General features: G+C 48.1%; 1 protein-coding gene across 1 annotated transcript; it reads left to right on the plus strand.

Annotated features, from left to right (window-relative positions):
- The first annotated feature begins 208 nt into the window (after positions 1-208).
- On the plus strand, positions 209-21,404 carry TOMM34 (translocase of outer mitochondrial membrane 34). The gene is made up of 7 exons (XM_059897697.1): positions 209-457; positions 5,082-5,181; positions 6,349-6,501; positions 9,420-9,589; positions 14,588-14,735; positions 20,039-20,165; positions 20,409-21,404. The coding sequence occupies exons 1-7, from the start codon at positions 331-333 to the stop codon at positions 20,511-20,513; spliced, it is 930 nt and encodes a 309-aa protein (XP_059753680.1). The 5' UTR covers positions 209-330; the 3' UTR covers positions 20,514-21,404.
- The last annotated feature ends 892 nt before the right edge of the window (positions 21,405-22,296 follow it).

Raw genomic sequence — 22,296 nt, forward strand, 5'->3', positions numbered from 1 at the left:
CAGGCCCCCCGAGAATGTAAACACCAGGCAAGCAGGGACCTGTTCACGGTTTCATCCGCAGGGTTCTAGCGAGCCAAAACGTCCCGCGAATCTCCGAGGACCCCAATGCAGCGCCGCGCTAGGTCAGAACTGAGCATGCGCAGAGGGAGGGGCACTAGGAGCCTCGGGTTCGCGCAGGCCCCGCCCCTGCCCCGCTCCGTGCCGCCCTCTTCCCGTCCGGGCAGTCGTTGCACCCAAACACTCGCAGCTAGTGCTTCCGCCCAGACGAAGTTCCGCACGCCTCGGCGCGGGGGACCGAGGCGACCCCCAGTTTACCGGTTCGGCGCCAGGATGGCTCCCAAACTTCGAGACTCTGTGGAGGAGCTCCGCGCCGCCGGCAACCTGAGCTTCCGCAACGGCCAGTTCGCCGAGGCCGCCACACTCTACAGCCGCGCGCTACGGATGCTGCAGGCGCAAGGTGCGACCCCGGCCCCGCATTTCTCCGCCAGGCCTCCTTCTCCCTCTTGTCTCCCCCGACCCCAGCTACCCAGACGTCGCTCTGGCCCTTTCGGCCTAGGGCTTCCTTACCCCGCGGCCGACTGGCCAACCAGGCCCTCCCACCGCCCGCCCATTCCTCCCCCATCCCCCAGCTTGGGCATCCTACGAGAAACTTCCTTGGCCTTTCTTTCCACTTTTATTATTATTATTATTGTAACATGGTTTTATTACTGGTTCTTTGTGTGTGTGTGTGGATTTTTTTTTTAATAAATTTATTTAGTTTTGGCTGTGTTGGGTCTTCGTTGCCGCGTGCTGGCTTTTCTCTAGTTGCAGCGAGCGGGGGCTACTCTTGGTTGTGGTGCCCGGGCTTCTCATTGCGGTGGCTTCTCTTGTCACGGAGCGCGGGCTTCAGTAGTTGTGGCTTGCAGGCTCAGTAGTTGTGGCGCACAGGCTTAGCTCTGCGGCGTGTGGGATCTTCCCGGACTAGGGCTCGAACCCGTGTCCCCTGCATTGGCAGGCGGACTCTTAACTACTGCGGCACCAGGGAAGACCTCTTGGTTCTTTTTTACTTAATGACATAAGAGGAACATATTTCCATACTAATAGATGTTTTATCATTTTTTACAGTGGTAAGAAAAACATTAAATTTACCATCTTAACCATTTGTAAGTGTAGAGTTCAGTAGAGTTAAGTATATTCACGTTGTTGTGCAACAGATCTCTGGAGCTTTTTCATCTTGCAACACTGAAACTCTGTACCCACTAAACATTAATTCCCCCTCTCCCCCCCAGCCCTTGGTATCCACCTTTCTGCTTTCCATGTCAATGATTTTGACTACTTTAGGTACTTCAAATGAGTGGAATAATACAGTATTTGTCTTTTGTGACTGAATAATGTCTATGACATTATAATCTATGTTGTAGCATGTGACAGGCTTTCGTTCTTTTTTAAGGCTGCATGATATTCCATTGTGTGGATATACCATATTGTCTTTATCCATTCATATGTTAATGGACGTTTGAATTGCTTCCACCTCTTGGCTATGATGAACATGAATGTGCAGATATCTCCGCGATCTTGCTTTGAATTCTTTTGCATACATACCCAGAAGTGGGATTGCTGGATCAGATAGTAATTGTATTTTTAGTCTGGGGGGGGCAGGGAACCTCCATACTGTTTTCCATAATAGCTGTACCATTTTACACTCCCACCAGCAGGGCACAATGATTCCAACTTCTCAGCATCCTTACCAACACATTTTATTTTCTGTTCTTTCGATAGTGGCCATCCTGATAGGTGTGTGAGCTGCCTGCTTTTTAATTGTCCTATTGGACCCCATTCTGATATTTAGGCCTCATTCTGATCCCTGAGGCAACTCTCATTCTCCTCAACGGGTCAGTCTTTACTTAAATTAACATTTGTTCAGCACCTGTATGTAATGAGTGTATAATAAGACGGAGAAGGTTCTTTCTCTCAAGGGTCATACATCCTTGTTGGTGAGGGAGCCACAGGTGTGATCTTAAGCTAGTAAATAGCAAACAGCAACTGTGCAGTAATGATCAGGGCTATTGAAGACAGATGTGATGATGTGATAGGTTTGACTGGGGAGCTCCTTTATGAAGAATGGGAGGACGAGGACAACTTCTTTGCAGAAGTGACATTTGAGGTGATATCTGAATGGTAAGAAGAAGCCAGGTGCACAAAGTCTTGGGTGCTGAGCATTCCAGGTGGAAGGAACCGTAATTTCAAAGGCCCCAGACAGAATCAGCGGGTGTGTTCCAGGAGCCAAAGCACAGGGAGCCAGTGGAGGAAGTAGTAAGACTTGGTCAGTTACAGAGACAGAACCTTATTGTGTAGGCATTTTACATAGCAGTTCATGGTAAGGAGTTTGGGTTTTGTTCCCTGATAGGAAGCTACTGGAGAATTTTCAACAGAGGAGTAACCTTTTGTTACCAGTTCTCCCAGCCTCCGGCTCATTTCAGCCAACAGCAGCCTTTTGCCCAAAGCCTCTCCAGAATGTTTTATCCCAGAGCCTCATTGGAACCCCTTTCAGCCCCTCGTTGGTACCTCTTTCCCTTTGCCTTCCTCCTCTTTCTCATTTCCTTGGCTTGCATTTGTTGAGTACTTGCTAGACATTATAGACATTATCCCTTTTTATCTTCATACTAACTTACGGGTAAGACGCTTTATAGATGAGGGATCCAGAAGAGTTAAATTGCCTCTTCTGGGGTGACACAGTGAAGACATGTCAGAGGCAGAATTTGAATGTGGGTCTCTCTGATTCCCAAGTCCAAGTTTTTAATCATTTTGCTAGACTTTTTCCCAAAACCTCTCTAAGTTCCAGTCTTTTTTGTTTGAATTTTTGCAGTTTCAAGCCACTCTTTTGCCCCACTGCCCCATCTTGTTTTCTAGAACACTTCTCTGTAGGCCCAGCTCCTCATCTCAACTTAATAAAGTTGCTGAGGAATGTGAGGTATTGATATTTCTGCCTTTTTCTTTCATCCTACCCCAGCTGGCCTGGAAAAACTTGTCTTTTTGTATGGATTTATTCTGGGCCCCAAGAAGAGCTGGCCTGATGTCTGGATTCAGCAGGGGACCAGAATTTGGTTCTGATCCTGCTACTGATTTTCTAGGTAATTTATGGGCAAGTCCCTTGATTTCTCTGATCAGTTTCCCTGATCTTGAAAGGAGAGCAGGGAGCAACCTAATACAACAAACCCTTTCAGCAAGTCTGTGAAATGATACCTTCATCTGATAGGTGAGCACATGTGATCAGGGGGATTGAATGACTTGTGCAGGATCACAGGCTGGATTGTAGGTTCTGATGCCCTTTCCACCACACCACTGCTGTTTGCTGAGCAACCGTGCTCTGGTAACTTGAGATGGATTGCAAGTTTTTTTGTTTTTGTTTCTTTAATTTATTTATTTATTTATTTATTTTTGGCTGTGTTGGGTCTTCGTTTCTGTGCGAGGGCTTTCTCTAGTAGTGGCAAGCGGAGGCCACTCTTCATCGCGGTGCGTGGGCCTCTCACTATCGCGGCCTCTCTTTGTTGCGGAGCACAGGCTCCAGACGCGCAGGCTCAGTAGTTGTGGCTCACGGGCCTAGTTGCTCCGCGGCATGTGGGATCCTCCCGGACCAGGGCTCGAACCCGTGTGCCCTGCATTAGCAGGCAGATTCTCAACCACTGCGCCACCAGGGAAGCCCCCAGATTGCAAGTTTTGAATACTTGTGCTTGCTTCTTAAGGGCAAGGATGTATTTTACTTATCTCTGTACTTTGCTATCTCACTCAGGGCCTGGCAAACATAAGAGAAAAAAGAAGATAATTTTATTATATTTGGTATTGAATGAAAGAGATCATGCATCAATATGGTAACATGATACTTAGTGAAAAAGGCAAGCTGCAGGAGAGGCAATATGATGCCACTTAGGAAAAGCTTTAAAAGGAAGTGGACTTCCCTGGCGGTCCAGTGGTTAGGACTTTGCGCTTCCACTGCACTGGGTGCGGGTTTGATCCCTGGTTGGGGAACTAAGATCCCATATGCCGTGCGGCATGGCCAAAAAAAAAAAAAAAAAAAAGATAGAAAGTGATATTTTGTCTTGCCTGTGAATACCTATGTAATAAAGATAGACATACATGAGAATGTGACATACCAACTTCAGGATTATGCCAACCTCTGGGGGACGGGGAAGGGGCCAAAGGGAAAAGGGTGGGGATGAGTGGAGCTTTAGTCATATCAAAAACAAAAAGGTGGAAACAAATAGATTGTATGCTGAGTTTAGTGATGAATATCAACTATCTGTTATACTGGTTTCCATATGTTTCACAATTTTCAAAGGAGAGCTTGTTTTCTGTTCTTCTGGGTATATGCCTGGGAATGGAATCACTGGGTCAACACTTGACAGTTTCCACTTTTTGTTTGTTTTCATTATGGCTCATGCTAGTGGGTATGAAGTGGTTGAAAAATTATTTTTAAGAATGAAAATCCTTGTGGCCACAGTAAAGGACTTGAGCTTTCTGAGATTCCTAAGGATAAGGACTGCCTTTAGGGAAAGGTAGTAATGATTCTCTTCCCCATGGGCTAGATTGAGCCCTTCTGCTGGTTAAGTTCTCTGTAGTCCTGCCAGACCCAGCGGACTTGGCAAAATCCTCTCTGAGCAGGTAGAATTAGTTTTTTGTGTCCCCATAACACTTGTTCAGTCCATTTATCATAGCATTTATGACATTTTCGTCTCTTTTTTCTTTATTGGATTTACACGCTTCTTGTACTAAAATTAACAAACACACACACACACACACCCAGGTAGTTACAACATGGATTTCTTTGAGCTATTTCATTTTGATCTTTGGCCTGGTACCAAGTTCAGTGCTGGACTGAGTGAATGAGCAGAGGCTTGATTCCCTGTGAATGGCAGGAAGCTGGGTATTCTCACTCCCTTGACAGACTTGCCAGCCCATCAGACCAACAGGCCTGATCGGGTTCAATCATCTCTGCTGCCCTTTACTAAAGCCCAGAGAGCTCAGGGTGTGGATGCACCCCTGATATCCTGAGGCATCCATTTCCCAGCCTATTAATAGTGCACTTTCTGCTTCCACCTGGGCAGGTTCTTCAGACCCAGAAAAAGAAAGTGTTCTCTACTCCAACCGAGCAGCATGCCACTTGAAGGACGGGAACTGCATAGACTGCATCAAGGACTGCACTTCGTGAGCGGGCAGGGCTGACTTCGGGGTGCTGGGGGCTCAGGAGGGGAGGCTGGGCTTCTCTGGTCCCACCAAGTTACCTCTGCGACAGATATTAGGAAATGTCACTAAGTGTCAGCAGGTCACTGAGAATAGGAAGCTCTCTTTGGTCCTTGTGGCCCCTGACTTGTGTCCTTGTGGCCCCTGACTTGTGTCTTTGGAGCCTCAGCTCTGCTGCTGAAAGGAGTAGGGTGGGCAGTTAGAGGTAGGCCTTTAAGGCTTTGTGAGATTTGGGACCTGGGAGTGAGGTAGAGTTGCAGACTAGTAACTGGCTTGCTCAGGTTTTTTTCTGGGGTGGATGTGGGTGAGAGAGGGAGGGAGGGAGGGAGAGAAAGAAAGAGGAATGGAGGTTAATAGATAGCCTCGAAAGAAGTAAGTAGAAAGAAGAAAATGGTATCCATCAATGACCAGGTGTAGAGGACGTTAAATAATTTTTCATACTTTCTTCTTCAAGCCAATCTGAGATTGCCTTCATGGTCATCGCTAAACTAGCACATGTACCTTAATGTGTTCTCAGATCTGCTATCGTGTGACATTGCCTTAGATTCATGCCCTGGTGATAGGTGGGAGAGGAGGAGAAAGGTGAGCATGCTCGTGGAGCCTGTGCTCAGTTGATTTGTACCAGGCCCTGTGCTAGGTTTCTTTCGTGGAGCGCTCGTGAGCACTCTGTAGGGTAAGTCAGCCATCCTTCCCAGGCTAGAGCTGGGTTGTGGAGGATTGAGGCAGTAGAGTGATTTGCCTGGGGTCACATGGTTAGTGGCAGAGGTGGAATTCAGACACTGCTCCATCTGGCTCCAAAGCCTGTTTGTTATTCCCACTTGGCCACGCTCTATAGAAACATAGAAGCATGAAAGCTACAAGGCACTTATTCTTGATTTCGGGGGATTGCAACTATGAAAATCGATGCACGCGCGCACACATTTCACAATAGTAGTGGTTCTCTGCCCTCTTTCCCTACTCCACTTCAGTCTAAGTTGAAAAGTCCCTCTTCTAAGACTTCATAGTCTAGCATTGTCTTGTCAGAAGTGACCTCCCATGTACTGAGTGCTGCAGATGCCCCACCTGGAAGGAACTGCGGCGGGGAGCCCTGGTGACTCAGCAGCCCGATGACATTTCTGCCTCCTGCCCTAGAGCGCTGGCCTTGGTTCCCTTTGGCATGAAGCCCCTGCTGCGGCGAGCGTCAGCCTACGAGGCTCTGGAGAAGTACACCCTGGCCTACATGGACTACCTGACCGTGCTGCAGATTGATGACAGTGTGACGTCAGCCTTGGAAGGCAGCAGCAGGTGAGCCCGAGTCACTGTGGTCAGTCTCTCTGAGACGTCCTGTCCTCCCTGATTAGCTCGGAACCATTGCTTTGGTCGTCCTCTGGGAGGATCCCTTTGGGCTAGGCTTAGAAACTCCTAATGAGCATGTGCAGAAAGTGTGGAAGGACAGTCAGCTGTTGTATTTTAGCAGGTTTTTAAGGGGTCAGAATTACTGAGTTGTGGAGTCTTGGGTTTGTTTTTTTTTGCCTAGGTGCTCAAATGCATTCACACAGTAGCACTTAATTGAGCTCTGTTTAAGCCAGGTTCAGTGGGGAATACTGATATAAAAAAGAGATAGACCCCACTTGCTCCAAAGAGCTAACTAGAGTGGGGAAAGTAAGACACAGAACAAGCAGCTATCACCCCAGGCTATAGGGCTATTGTTTGTGGATATGGTTCAGTATATTGTACTGTGACCCCTTCACAAGGCCCCTCAGGTGAAATGTCTTTCTGGTCTTCTGAGCAGTTGTCTTTAATCTCAGGATGCCCTCATTTGGGTAACTGGTCATGTTTCCCCTCTTTGCATGGTCTGTTAGAAAGCCAGACACCACACTAACAGAAACCCTGAACAGGACTCCATGGTACCTGTTTAGTGCATCCTTTCCGGCTTGACTTGTGTTCTCTCTGCTTCCTTTTAGTCTCTATCATTCAAGAAAATCTGCCACTTATGTGCCAGACTTTGCACTAGGGCCTGGGCTGATGACTGAGACATACCTCTTCCTGCCCTAGTAGAGCTCCTGGTCTCCAGGAGGACGGCAGTCAGTCATAGGCAAACCTGCAGTGTGACGAGTGCTGTGGTAGAAGGCACCTAACTGCCAGGGGGAGACCAGAGAGGGCTTTCCAGAAAAGGTGAGCTGGGACAGAGAGATGAATAGTGCTCTGGGCCAGGGGCCGGCAAGGAGCATGGGCAGCGTGTGCACGGTGAGTGAGTAGGAGGTGTTAGAGGGATGGTGAGAAGTCCGCTGCTCATGGCGCTGCACACGCGGGGCTCGGTTCAGGAAGGCTGGTGAGGCCAGATCACACAGGGCCTTGTGTCCAGGGGCTTGGATTTAATCCAAACACAGTGAGGCATCGTGAAAGGGTCTTTAGCAGGGGGGCAACATGAGCAGATTTGAGAGAAAAGCTGAGTGGCCGCCCGCTGTGTCGACCATGAAGGAGAACAGAATAGGAACGGGGCGGGCAGTAATCCAGAAGAGATGGTGGATAGAGAACAGTGGGACCGATTCAGGGGACATTCAGGTGGTATTTCAACAAGTGTTGGCGGTTGGAGGGTGGGGGGAAGGGAAGAAGAGAGGAGGCGTCCAGGTGGTTGACACGCCGAGTTGGAGGTGACTGTGGGGCGGAGACCAGAGAAGCAAGAAGCCGGCTGGGCATTTACATGCATTCAGAGCAAAGGAGGAAAACTATGGGCCAAACATAGAGATCTGAAGGTCATCAGCATAGAGGCGGCTTGAGGTTGTGGGAAAAAAACAGAGCACCACAGCAAGTGTGTGGGGGGAAGAGGATGGAGTTTGAGGAATTCCAACATTTGAGGGACATACAGAGGAACAGCAGCTGGAGCAGGAGGAGGAAACCAGAGCGTTTAGTATCACGAAGGCAGGAGCGTTTCAGAGGGACGAAGACACCATTCGGATCAGGTGTTTCGATGAGCTTAAGTAGACTCAGGGTTTAGGAATGAAGTCACTGGTGATTCTGATGGAAGCAGTTCAATGGGATCAGAAGCCAAATGGCAGTGGGCTTAAGGAGTCTGGCTGGGAAGGGGCAGAGGAGCGTAGCTGCCGTGTCAGGGGTCTGCCCGGGAGGAAGGAGTTAGCTGCTGAGAGTTGGAGTCGGTAGAGAGAAAGAATGCAGATGTGGGAGAGGGCGGTGCTGGCCGAGTGTGGCCCAAGAGAGGCAGGGAAAGATGGATCCCGAGCGGAGGTGGAGGGATTGGCCCTGTCAGCTCTTCTGTTTTGATGGGAGAGAAATAGGAATTGCTGTGTGCCCGTGCAGGTAGGTTTGTATTTAGGGTGTGGGGAAGTCCAAGGAGGAGGGTTAGGGAGCAGGGTGGAGGAGGATAGAGTTTTGAAGCAGCTGGGCCGATGAGAAAAACAGCTTTGGGGGCTTAGAGCCCCTGAGTATGTAGTGATATCAGTCTGTGAGCTCCTCATTCTAGTAACACAGGAACATTGTTGTAGGAGCAGAAGTTACAGTTAGCTTCATGTACTCACTCAGCACATACTTAATGGGCCCTCGTGGGTGCCAGGTGCTGGAGATCAGTTAAAACCAGCATGGTCCCTGAGCCTAGAAGGTGGGAGTGGGGAATGGGAAGTGGAGGAGATTGTTCTGGGGGGAGGGGAGAGCACGAGCAAACGCTTGAACGTGAGGATCGAGAGGCAGCGTGGCACACGATAAAAACGGAGGGGTGGGAGGGCACCAGGTCTCAGGCCCTGCCAGCCTAGTGAAATGGGAACCACTGAAAGATTTTAAAATTTGAATGACATAAGATTTGCATTTTTTTTAAAATCTCTGAGCATTAATCAAATGTCAGGTGTTTGCATGGCCTTGTAATAGATTCATTAAGAAAATATAAAACATGTGGTTCTTGGGGCATGCATGGTCCCTTGGGGGTCAGGTTTAATTACCTTAGCAAGCACCAGATCATCCCTTTGAAGTTAACATAGTGTGACAAGCAAGGGCCAGGCAGGGAGGGAGTGTCGTGGTGGCCAACCTGAGAAGACGTATACGGTGGCAGGCTCCTGTTCCTTTCCTGCTGCGAGTCAGAAGCGTACAAAGAGATGGTTCAAACCAGGGGCAGATGATAACCGGCTCTCGTATACCTCCTTTGGGCTTACGAGAGGAGGAATATCTTCCTGACCCAGCTGGAAACCTCTCTGTGATCCTGCCTGCCTTTCCAGAATGACCAGAGCTCTTATGGACTCCTTTGGGCCCGACTGGCGCCAGAAGCTGCCCTCTATCCCCTTGGTGCCTGTTTCAGCTCAGAAGAGGTGGGAGTGTTTGCCTTCGGAAAACTGCAAAGAGACGGCTAAAAGCAAATCCAAAGAAACCACAGCTACGAAGAGCAGAGGTAAGCTGTGACTTCCTGCCCAGAGAGGGTCCAGTCTCCCCAGAGCCACTTTCTTTAGAGTAATCCTGTTAAAATTGGCCTCGTGTAAGATGAGTTCTTTTAAAAATCCTATAAACAAAGTAAAAAACAAAACAAAAAAGCCTTAACCTCTTAGAGACTGTCTCCTCAGCTCTGCAGTGGGCGATGAGAAAGCCTACCCCACAGGTGTAGGGATTAGGTGATGTGAGGCTCGTTGAACTCCCAGCCTGGCGCACAGGTATCCGGTGTTAGTTCCCTTCTCATTCCTCCGGCAGCATTTGGATGTATCATTTAGGATGTTTTTGGTTGAAAGAACAGAAAAACTTCATGTGGTAAAGATAATAAAGAGAATTTATTGGCCCATATAACTGAAAGGCCTGGAGTTCAGGTTCAGGCACGGCTTGCTCCAGCAGCTCACTACATCATCAGACTCTGGCTCCATTTCTCTGCACTTCTGTCTGCGCTCTTCTCTAACGTGTATCGGCTTTGTCTGCAGGCAGTCTTCCCTCCAAAGTAGTACAATAGCTGTAGCAGTTCCTTGACTCGCATCCATGTGCCATGCCTCATGACCCAGAGGGAGAGAAAGAGTTCTTTTTCTGATAGCTACCTAAGAGAGGGTTTCTTTCCCCCAAATCCCCAGCTCCTCTTTTCTCAATTTATTTTGGCCTTATATGGTCACAGGCCATTCCCTGCACTCGTCACTGTGACCAGGGCTTGAGATTTTGTGATGAGCTCAGCTCTATACCGTCCGCTCCACCTCCATAGCTGGAGGAACACACACACTGTATAAGTCCCTGGAGGGGGGTGAGTAAGAGACGGGAGATCAAAGCCAGGTAGCCCCAAACAGGAGGCTGTCCACCTCAGCTCTATAAAAACAAGAGGCCCTTCTCCAGGCAGGGGCAACTGGAAACTCTTATAATGCTCCAGGGGCATCCTCCCAGCCCAGCAAGTGAGGTATTGAGGATGGGAGGTGCAGAGGAGGCGGGGCTGGAGACTTGTATCGGGTGTACAGGAGGGCAGGAGTCGTTCCCTTTCCCAGGAGGAAACCTATCTGGCCGTGGGGAGAATTCCCTCCCTAGCATGAGAACGTGGGGTGCTAATGAACTCGACGCCTTCAGTGCACCTACCATTTACTTCATTCTTTTGTTGGAGTCACAGCCAGGTGTGTCCCAGGCCCTGTGCTGAGCAGTGTGGCCCAGAGAGGCCCTCAGGAAGCTCTCGGCCCAGTGAGAGACTGAGACACATAAACAGAGCAATTTAAAATACAGGAGGAAGGCCAAAACATTAATGTGTCGAAACAGTCCTGAGAAGGAGACCACTGTAAAGACCCAAGTTTCAGGAAGGCGTGAGTATTGGGCAGGGAGTAGGAGGCATGAGTACTAGGAGAGAAGCCTAAGGAACTTTTTTTGAAATTAGAGCGACTTAGATAAACAAAGTATACAGTAGGTAATAAAAATGTAGTGGTAGTTACTTTAAGAGGTAGTTGAGGTGGAACTATAACCAGGTGCTTATTAATATCTGTGGCATGAACAGATCAGTGAGCTTAAATGAATCCAGGCCCATGATACACCCACATGTGTCCTTCATTTGAAAGAGCGCTCACCTCCCTATTAACTCATTTTGTTTGGTCCTGATAATGACAGAGTGACTCAGGCAGGGAAGGGATTACTCTCCGGACTGCACAGATCGGGAAACCAAGGCCCAGGGAGGTGAAGTAATACATGGCGTTATGGAAGGAACAGGGTTGGGCTTGGAGTCCAGAGTTCTCTGGGCTCTGCCACTTGGAGCTCCTCAGCCTTTCCTGTGGCACCATGGTGTGGAGAATTAAGGAGCAGATCCCTGTTGCTTAGTGTCTGATGTAGCACAGAGTAACCTTTCTCTCCACGGGCTGCCCCCAGAGGCCACATCAGAGATGCTCAGTAGAGGGACCACCGCCCAGCCTTGCCTGCTACTTCTACGTCTACACCCCTTCTCGCTGCAGCCTCAGCAGTAAGGGTTGGTCTACGCTGTTGTCTGAGCTATCGAGCCATCCCTCCTTTTCCTCCTCTATAAAGCTGGGTTGGCCTCTGGGGGTAACCTTTAAATGTAAGACTAATCTCCCCAAGTCTAAAAATGCAATAATCCCTCTCCCCTCCCCAAACAATTTAACTTTTTTAAATCAGGAGATATCTTACAATCAGTGTCAAAAGAAACTTTCCTGCCACCACTTCCCCTACCCCAGCCCACTGAATTGTTATCAGATAGACAGCATCTTGAATTGAAGAAGCCATTGAGCCTTTCAGGGCATGGGAGAGAGGAAAAAGAATTGCTAGTGGGACTCTGGCTGGGCTTTCCAGCTGACTTGGATCCCACCACGTGTTGGTGAGATAGGTTCCTATCTGCTCACTCAAGTCCCAAGCCGGGGCTGAAAGCTTTATGTGTGTAAAGGGCTTCACATGAGATGCATTAAAACGAACATCCACTTAAGAGCTGCGCAGCGGCAGTCCCACTCCTAGAGAATCGAACACGTGTTCACATAAAAGCTTGTTCACAAATGTTCACAGCATCCTCATTCATAGCAGCCCAGAAGTGGAAACAGCCCAGATGTCCCTCACGTGATGAATGGATAAACAAACTGTGGTATATCCGTACAGTGCAGTATCGTTTGGCGATAAAAAGGAAGGAAATTCTGATACATGGTACAACACAGGTGAACCTTGAAAACACTATGCGAAGTGAAAGAAGTCACAAAAGAGCACATATTGTATGATTCCATTTAGATGAAATGTCCACAGTAGCAAATCCTAAAAGACGGAAAGTAGATTGGTTACCGAGGATGGGGGCAGGGGAATGGGAGGGACTGCTAATGGGTATGGGGTTTCTTTCGGAAGTGATGAAAATGTTCTGGAATTAGGTAGTAGTAATGGTTGCATAACTTTGGGAATACACTAAAATCAGTGATTTGTACACTTTAAAATGGTGAATTTTATGGTAGATAAATTGTATCTCAATAAATTTTAAAAATACAGGAGGAAGAACAAGTGCTTTAGAGTCTCTAATGTTTGAGGAATTCAAATTGGGAACTGCCATCAGTGTGCTTGGGAGAGCTGGGGAAAGGCTCCTGGAGGTGACAGGTTGAGCTGGGCCTGAAAGGGTGAGCTCTTCAGGCGCGAAGGGAAGGGGATTTTCGGCAGAGGCAGTGGAAGGAGTGAGAGAATGAAGTGGTGGGGCATCGCTGGTGGCTAGCGGGGACAAGCGTGGGGCAGCGTGGGGTGCGTTGCAGAGCCGAGGTGAAGCTGAGGATGTGTGCACATTGCAACCCACTGGCTCTGCTTCTAGAGAAACTCGTGCATGTGTGCACAAGGAGACATGTACAAGGACGTTCAGAGCAGAAATTCGGTAAGAGGGACTTCCCAGGTGGCGCAGTGGTTAAGGATCCTCCTGCCAATGCAGGGGACACGGGTTCGAGCCCTGGTCCGGGAAGATCCCACATGCCGCAGAGCAACTAAGCCCGTGTGCCACAACTACTGAGCCTGCGCTCTAGAGCCCGTGAGCCACAACTACTGAGCCCACATGCCACAACTACTGAAGCCTGCGTGCCTGGAGCCTGTGCTCTGCAACAAGAGAAGCCACCACAATAAGAAGCCCGCGCACTGCAACGAAGAGTAGCCCCTGCTCGCCACAACTAGAGAAAGCCCGCGTGCAGCAACGAAGACCCAACGCAGCCAAAAATAAATAATTTTTTTTTTTTTAATTAAAAAAAAGATTCGGTAAGAGCGAAAAGCAAAATAACCCAAGTCTCCATAAACAGTAGAATGGATGAATCAGTTGCATTGCAGCAGTGAGAATGAATGAAGGAGTTACAGGTGTGTGCATCCACACAGATGAATCTCAGGAGTATAATTTTGAGGGGAAAAAGAATACATAGAATTATGTATTCCTTTATTTGAAGTTCTAAAACAACGTAAACAATAAATAGTTTATAGATACTATTGTATATATAGTTAAACTAACCAAGAAAACGGGGTGGGGGGGGTTGGTGTGCACAGAATTGGGGATAATGGTTTCCTCCAGGGTTGGATTGATTGCGGGAGAGGCTCACAGGATTTCAGAGGTCTTAGTAAATGTTCTGTTTCTTAAGGTGAGGGATGAGTTCAAGAGTATTAGTTTTATTCCTAAAACCTTACCCTTGTCATAAATATTGAGTATTTTATAAAGATAGTTTTTAAAAATTGAAAAAGCAGGTTATATGGGAGCTGGGGCTGGAATAATTAACTCGGGCCGTGCAGTGAAGGGCCCCAAGGCCAGGTGGGGCACCTGGCATTTCACCTTGTTCTCTGTCTCTCTTTCTCCCTGTCTCCCTCTCCCCACCCCGCCACCCCGAAGGCTGGGGCACAGCTGCAGGTGTCGAGTTGGGGAGAACACTCACAGGCTCAGACCAAAACAGCTGAGGAGTAGCGGATACCTCTGCCCTTTTCTGGAAGCCCAGGATCTTCACCCTTTTTTACCACATGCTTGTTTATTTAAATACTTTCTCACTTATTCTCCTGCTTTAAGTTTATAGAGTGCTCTGCACTTTCTCCTGTTTTCTCACATTTCATCCTGACAGTAGCCCTGTGTGGAATAGGTATTGCCCCCAATGTATTGGTGAGCAAATTGAGGTCCAGAAGCGTTAGGTAGGTCACACAGGACTTCCAGCTACTGAGTGGCAGTGCTGAGGCCAGAACCTGGGTTACTTTTTATTGTGTATTCATCATTGTGTGTGTAAAAGTATGTTTATATCAGGAGTCCCAATCTCTTCCAAAGGAAGAACTGTGTTTAATATCCCAGAAGCCATTGATCGGGGGTCTCATTACTCAGGCAGGATGCTTTACACAGTGCAGGAACGCTTTGGGGACAGAGCGTTTTAGACGGCTTAGAAGACACGCTGCCCAAGAAATCTCCTGGAGCTCAGCTGGGCACCTGCTCCATGGTTTTTTCCTCTTCTGAATTTGTATCTAGTGCCTTCTGCTGGGGATGTGGAGAGAGCCAGAATTCTGAAGGAGGAAGGCAATGAGCTTGTAAAGAAGGGGAACCATAAGCAAGCGATTGAGAAGTACAATGAGAGCCTCTGGTTTAGTAACTTGGAATCCGCCACGTACAGCAACAGGTACCTTCCACACGGCTGGCCTGGGGGATTTCAGGACACCGAACATTCTCCCGCAGTCTTCTCTTAGACTGTGATGGGCTCTGCATCCCAGCATTTAGTCAGTACAGGCATACCTCGGAGATATCGCAGGGTCAGTTCCAGAACACAACAGTAAAGCAAATATCGCAATAACTCGCGTCACACGAGTTTTGGGGTTTCCCTGTGCATCTAAAAGTTACGTTTACATTATACTGTAGTCTGTTAAATGTGCAATAGCATTATGTCTAAAAAACAACGTACGTACCTTAATTTAACAATACTTTATTGCTAAAAATTGCCAGTCATCATTTGAGCAGCAAGTCGTAGTAGTAACATCAAAGATCACTGATCACAGATCACTGTAACGAGTATAATCATAATGAAAACGTTTGAAATATTGTGAGAATTACCAACATGTGAAACAGAGATGCAAAGTGAACAAATGCTGCTGGAAAAATGGTGCCAGTAGACTTGCTCGATGCAGGGTTGCCACAAATCTTCAATTTTGATATCTTCAAAATACCTGTGAAGCACAGTAAAACGAGGTATGCCTGTGTGTTACAGCTCAAAACGTGCATTCACACTCTTTGGTCACGGTGAGATAGGCGTTGCCAGTGGCACTCACTCTCTTAAAGGGCAGAAACTGAGGGGTGCCCAAGGGGAGCCTGGGCTTTGTTCGCCCCCCACCCCCCGAGTTTTCATTAACCAGATAAACATAGGATGCGAGGAAAAGCTGTGGGCTTGCTATGCAAACACACCCCCAACACAAGTATCAAAGCCTCTGCACCTTCCCCGACTCTCACCCCGTGGGCTTCTCCAAGACCCTCTGCTTAGAAATTTCGGCACTGTCTGTCTGCGAGCACCAGGGCAGAACCCAGGGTATGGATTAACTATTGCCTGGCCTGAGCAAGAGAGAAGGGTCCAGTCTAGCCTGCGGGGTTGGACTTGCGGCGCTATAGAAGGGCCTGCGCCCTGAGCTGCCGCCAGTGGTCGGTGATTCTTTCCACCAACAGTGAGAGCCTGGGAGCCAGGGTACTGTCTCTTTATTGTGTAGGCGTCCCTGCTCAGCAGTAGCCCTCAAAGGTATTGGTAGTAGATGCTCATCCTGTTTTAATGTTGAGAAAACCAAGGCTCAGAGCAGGAAGAGCTTTTCCTCAGCTCACCCAGCCAATAAATGGCGGAGACAGAATTGGAACCTGGCTCCAGTGAGATCTGTTAGTTTTACTGTCAGAAGCTTGAAACATTCAGCAAGGGACCAGATCTGATCCAAACATTTGTTATAAGACGTTAATAAATCTTGTGAGTCTGTTTCTCCTTCCCAACATTACTCTTTAGTTCAGAAATCTTGGGTCTCCTATAGGCTCACCGTTCCTTATCCAAAACAAAAAAATGTGTTTCCGATTTTAGGAAGGTATCATAGTGCATATGCTGAGTCACATAACACTCAGCAGGGTCTGGGCAGCTCGCGGAAGTTAATCGTTAAGTGTTTCTGCAGTGAAACATACGGAAATTCCAGGATCACATGGAATGGTGTAAAGAAAGACTAAGCAGCCTCGTGTAAGTTCAGGTCAGGTTTTGCTGCCAAATGAGTTGAAAAGGGAACTTTTAAAGCATGGATTTGGGCATTTTGGATCTGTGGTTTTACTGGCCGATTGGACCCAGGTGCCTCAGTCAGCCAGGCTAACTCGGGAAAAAGGGCTGCAGCCCCTTTGTTTATGTTTGTGCAGCAGCATCTTTTTTTTTTTGGCTGCATTGGGTCTTTGTTGCTGCGCGCGGGCTTTCTCTAGTTTCGGCGAGCGGGAGCTACTCTTCGTTGCGGTGCGCGGGCTTCTCATTGCGGTGGCTTCTCTTGTTGTGGAGCATGGAATCTAGGCACGCGGGTTTCAGTAGTTGTGGCGCACGGGCTCAGTAGTTGTGGCGCACGGGCTTAGTTGCTCCGCGGCATGTGGGATCTTCCTGACTCAGGGCTCGAACCTGTGTCCCCTGCATTGGCAGGCAGATTCTTAACCACTGCACCACCAGGGAAGTCCAGCAGCATCTTCTAACTCCTCTTTCTGTGGGCTCTCTGGCCTTGCTTATTACCTCATGTTGCTGGAGACCTCTATTAACCCATTTTCCTGGATTTTTACCACATTCAGGACAGTGTTTTATTTAAATACTGGTTTTCATGCAAATGTGTCTGTGCCACACTGTTAATTACTATTGCTTTGCAATACATCTTGTAGGGCTGGTCTTTTCCTTAATCTTCTTAATCAGAGCATCCCTGGCTATTTTCCCAACTTTGATCTTCTAGCTAAACCTTAGGCTCACTGTGATAAATTCCAAACCGTATCTTGTTGGGCTTTTGGTTGTAATTACATTGATTGTATAAATTTAATTTAGAAGACTGAAAGCTTTATACAGATCAATTTTCTATCCATTGTGGCGGAATATACCACATCCTGGATGCCACTTTAATGCTCCACTTCGTACATATGCATCTGTATGGACCAGTGCATCATCTTAGGCTCCGGTTCTGTCTGTACAGTTGATACCTGAGTGGATATCACTGTCAGGTACTTGGCACCTACAATTTGCCAGGCCCTGAATGGACCTCCAGAAGAGTCTCATTTAGTACTCACAGCAGTCCTTCAGGTTAGGTCATGGTCCCAGTTTACCTAAGAGAAAACGGGTTCAGAAAGATGAATTAAATGATCATAAAGTTAAACAACTAATACATGGTGGAGCTGCGATTTAAGTCAGGTGTTTATACTCCAAAGCTTGAGTTCCTTTTCACTAACTTGTCTCCTTCATAATGAAAACCCTTCTGATTGGATACAAAATCATTCTGTTTACCAAAAGCCAAGGGTGTTTATTTTATAGGCCAAAGTTATGCGTTTTTCACATCTTGAATATAATCTTTGGAGTTCATATGTAATCATTTTCATTGCAACATTTATATTCGGAAGTCACCAAATAGTACCTAATGCTTATACTGTGGTTCCTCTACTTCCCAGAAATTTGGCTAATTCTTTAAATTACCAGAGTCCATTGAGAGAACACTTTAGTTTCCGTAGAATTCTTCTGTGTTCAAGTTTAGATCAGGGACTACTATTCTAAAACTTAGTGGCTGACAACAGCCGTTTTATTTTGCTCATGATTCGTGAGCCAGGAATTCGGAAAGAGCAGTTCTTACTCAGGGTCTCTCATTCAGGGTCAACAAGATGGTAGCTGGGACTGGAGTCATCTAAACACTTCTCCTGCATATCTGGCACCAGGGCTGGGATGACTGAAATGGCTGGGGAATGGAACTGATAGAGCAAGCTGGAGCCTTTTTTCTTCTCTCCTGGCAGCCTTGTCGCATATGCTGGCTTGAGTGTCCTCACAGCATGGTGGCCTCAGGGTAGCTGGCTTCTCGCATGGCAGCTGAAGGCTCCAAGAGCAAGTGTCCCCAGAGAACAGGCTGACGCTGCAAGACCTCTGTAGCCTACCACTGGGACTCATACGTTCCTCTGTACTCTGTTGGTCAGGACAGTCACAGAACCTGCCTACATTCAAGAGGAAAGAACATAGGACCTCTTCAATGGGAAGAATGCCACAAAATTTGTGCCTGCATTTAAATTGTTACAAGGAGAAGCTTTTTCTAAGTTGATTTATAAGTTCCATGCAATCTCAGTGAAAATACTAGAATTTTTTTACATTCTTGGTAATAATTCCATAATTTGTCAGGAAAAGAATAACAGCATAAGAGAATTTAGATATGATAAAGTATGGGAAAAAGAGGAATTATCCAATAAATGGTGTTGGGTTGGCTGGAGAGAGTTCAAAAGAAACCTGAATCCCTACCCTCACTTCTTATTTTAAAATAAATTCTAAGTGGATCACAGTTTCAAATGTAAAAAGTAAAACCATTAAGTTCTAGAACAATGTGTGGGTTAATTATCTTGCAGTGGGGAAGGTATTTGGTGGTAGTGGAAGGGGACCCACAGAAGTCATGAAAGAAGTTGGATAAATTTTATTTCATAAGATTTAAAAATCTTACGTAAAGACACTCAGCTTTACCTATATTTAAAGCAACTGCATTAAAACAGATGCTGTTTTCTTCTATATTGGCAGAAGTTAAAGGTTGAGACCCAGGGTTGGTACAGTTGCAGGAAAATAGTCTCTGTTAGTAACTGTTCTTAAGTACACTTGACCCTTGAACAAGGCGGCTGTTGGGAGCACTGACCCTCCTTGCAGTCAAAAAATCTCAGCATAATTTACAGTCGTCCTCTCATATCTGCGGTTCTGCTGCATCTGTGGAGTCCACCAAATGCAGGTGGTGTAATACTCTAGAATTTGTTATTGAAAAAAATCTGCATATAAGTGGACCCGCGCAGCTCAAACCCATGTTCCTCAAGGGTCAGCTGGTTTTTGGAGAGCATTTTGGTAATAATCAAAAATTTAAATGTATGTACCTTTTGATGCAGCAGTCCCTCCTAATAGGCATCTAAGATTTATGCGCAAGGATGTTCATGGTAGCATCGTTTATTTATAAACTGGAAACAGTGAAAAATATCTACTGATAAGGAATTAATAAATTATGGTACATACAAGTGAATACTATGTACCCATTAAAAAGTGAGGTGGAATGGATATCTGTTTCGTTTTTAGTGATTATCGTTGGGGGAAAGGACTAAAAATGAATGAGAAAGATACAAATACATACTTTTCCCCCGTTGATGCAGAATGTGAAAATTTTCAAAATGTAAGTTGAATGAATTATGTATTGAACACCCATACACTTCCCAATTAAATTCATAAACATTGTTATAAAATCAAGTACGCTTCAGTTAAAAAGAACATTGTTATATTCTCTTTGTCACTGTAGCCATCTATTGATCCATCTTATCATCTTTGACGCATAAGTTGTAGACATCTTTACATTTCACCGCTAACATGTCAGCATGCCTGGTATTTATTTAGAGCCTGGTATTTGTTTTTTTCTTAAGGTAGATAATTTTTCTCAAGGGGAGCGTTTCGGGAAGCCTTTTTTCGCTTGAAAGAGTACAGTGTGGGAGCATGAGGCGGACAGAACAATAGCACCGAACACGGTCAGGATCTCGAGTCGTTCGAGCCCGGGCTGAGTCCCAGGTCTGCCCCTCGGTAGTGGTGGAAGCTTGACGCGTCCCCTCTGCAGAAGGGGGCTGGGCGGCTGTGAGGACTGCGGGAGGGAAGAAGCACCCAGCACAGTGGGTGTGGTGGGTGCGTTCGGGGAGCCGCAGGGCGCTACTCAGACTGCTGCGTGGCCCGCTCTTTCCCCTCAGGGCGCTCTGCCATCTGGTGCTGAAGCAGTACAAGGAGGCCGTGAAGGACTGCACAGAAGCCCTCAGGCTGGACGGAAAGAACGTGAAGGCGTTTTACAGACGGGCTCAAGCCTACAAGGCACTCAAGGTAAAGAGATTCTGGCCAGAGGCACCAACAGAGCCACAGCCAGTTGTGCCTGTGCTGGCACTTCCAGAGCACGGCCCAGGTGAGGGCTACCTGCCACGTGCCTTCTCGTCCAGGGGCCCAGGTGCTCCAGGCAGGCCTCCAGGCTGGGGTGCAGAAACCCTGTGCGGGCTCAGCAGCGGTCCCCACCCCCGCCTGGTCTCCCTGGGCCGGGGCTCCATCCCCACACCCTCTCTCTCCTCTCAGGACTATAAATCCAGCTTTGCGGACATCAACAGCCTCCTGCAGATTGAGCCCAGGAACGGCCCCGCACAGAAGTTGCGGCAGGAGGTTAACCGGAGCTTAAACTAAAAACCCAGAGGGGCGGGCAGCAGGACACCTCTGCCTGACCACCTTCCTCCGTGCCTGCTCCCGGGACCCGGCATGCCCCAGAGCCAGCTCCGAAGCACCCTCCTCTGCCCCTCAGAGACGTGATGGCCTCCCACCCCTCAAGAGGATTTGCCTGTTCAAATTAAGCTCAGTGTAGTCAAAAACAAGACGCTTTGTTGGAAAGGTCTCTCCCTGTTCCGAACTCCCTGTGCTGCGGACAGCGAGCGGGTCACACAGGCAGGTCCTCGTAGGCAGAGCCCTCGGCTGGCTCTGCCCAGCACGCTCCAGACCGAGTTGCCCTTCCAGCGGCACCAGGCACCCTCACCGTGGTCCACCTGAGCAACCTGGGCTGGGGCGTGGGGGGCACTGGGAAGCCCTGAGCCGCCTACACCCAAAGCAGCCTGTTGAGCTGGTCTCCAGCGCTGCTGTCCCTGCCCGGTCCTCGGCACAGCACTCTGTGTTCTGAGCCCCAGTGCCTTTTGGCCGAGCCCTCCTTCGGTGGGGATGCAGGACCTGGCCCTTGGCCAGCTTTGTCTGTGGTTCTGTGCCGCCGCCCCCTGCGTGGAGGCGCCTGAGCTGTTTCAAGAGCCGGAAGGTGTGGCTGCTGCTTCGGAAGGCGAGATGGGGAGAAAGGCCTCCCGGAGGTCAGTGTCCTTCCGTCCCGGCAGGGACCCCTCGAGGCTTCTTAGTTCTTTGTAATATGTTGACGTTAATCTGAACTGAACTGACTGATTCTGTTGAAATGTGTGTTGAAGCTACCGCATTTAACGTTTTCTACCTAAATGGCTGTTGTACTTTCATTTATGCTTTTTCAGTTTTGGTTCATTTTGGAACTTTGCAATAATAAAAAAAAGACTGCTTATGGAGCACTCATCCATTCTTTGATCAAATTTACTGGAATGTGTGCATGGGCCAGGCCCTACGTATAGTGCTGGGGAAACAGTGGTGAATAAATAGACACGGTCCCTCCTCTCAGAGGGCTGACCGTCCCATGGACGCAAGAAGTTAATCACACAAGAGTGAAACTGCAGCCAGCTTAAGTGCTCTAAAGGAGTGGTCGCAACACTTTCCCCAACTAGGGAGGTTTGACCCCGTGGAGGAAAAGGGGTCCCTGAGGAAGTCAAGTTTGAATTAAGTTCTAACGTGGGGATCACAGCAGGTGAAGAGGGGAGGGAAGAGCAATCCAAGCAGCCGGAACAGCACTGGTGAAGGCCTCTGCTGGGAGGACAGGGCCAGGAAGTGCCATTCAACCTCACGAAGTGCGGTGTGGGTGAGGCTGGGGGCGCCTGAGGATCCGGCCAGAACAAAGGGCTGCCTCCCCCTGCCTGCCTGGACCGTGTCTTAGCTTAAATTGTCTTCATCTTAATGGAGAAGTTTGACTCGAGAAAGCCGGGCAGACAGGGTTCTTATTGTCCCTTTGCTCCCCCATCCCATTCGGTTCTGGGCAACATTCCGCTGTTAGCACGCTGCTTCCGCCCTCTCCAAGGGCCGAGTCTCTGAGCAACCAGACCTCCAGGCTGAAGCAGATTTTACAGTCACAGAAACTCCACGGGCCTGGCCCGGGGACCGTTTCAAAGTGAGCAGCTGCACCCCCTTTTCTTGCTGCCTCTTAAGCAGGCGTGACTCTCACCCGATTTTAGGCAGGTTTAGAGGTGGCATCTAGTCACAACAGACTGACTTTCTCTTCTTGAGGTCCACAAGGCAAGTAGCTTGATTTCCTCACGAAAACATAGGAGGCAGACCAGCATAACCTGGAAATCACAAC

This window comes from Balaenoptera ricei, chromosome 15 (genome assembly GCF_028023285.1).
Source record: "Balaenoptera ricei isolate mBalRic1 chromosome 15, mBalRic1.hap2, whole genome shotgun sequence".
Classification (NCBI taxonomy): Eukaryota; Metazoa; Chordata; class Mammalia; order Artiodactyla; family Balaenopteridae; genus Balaenoptera; species Balaenoptera ricei.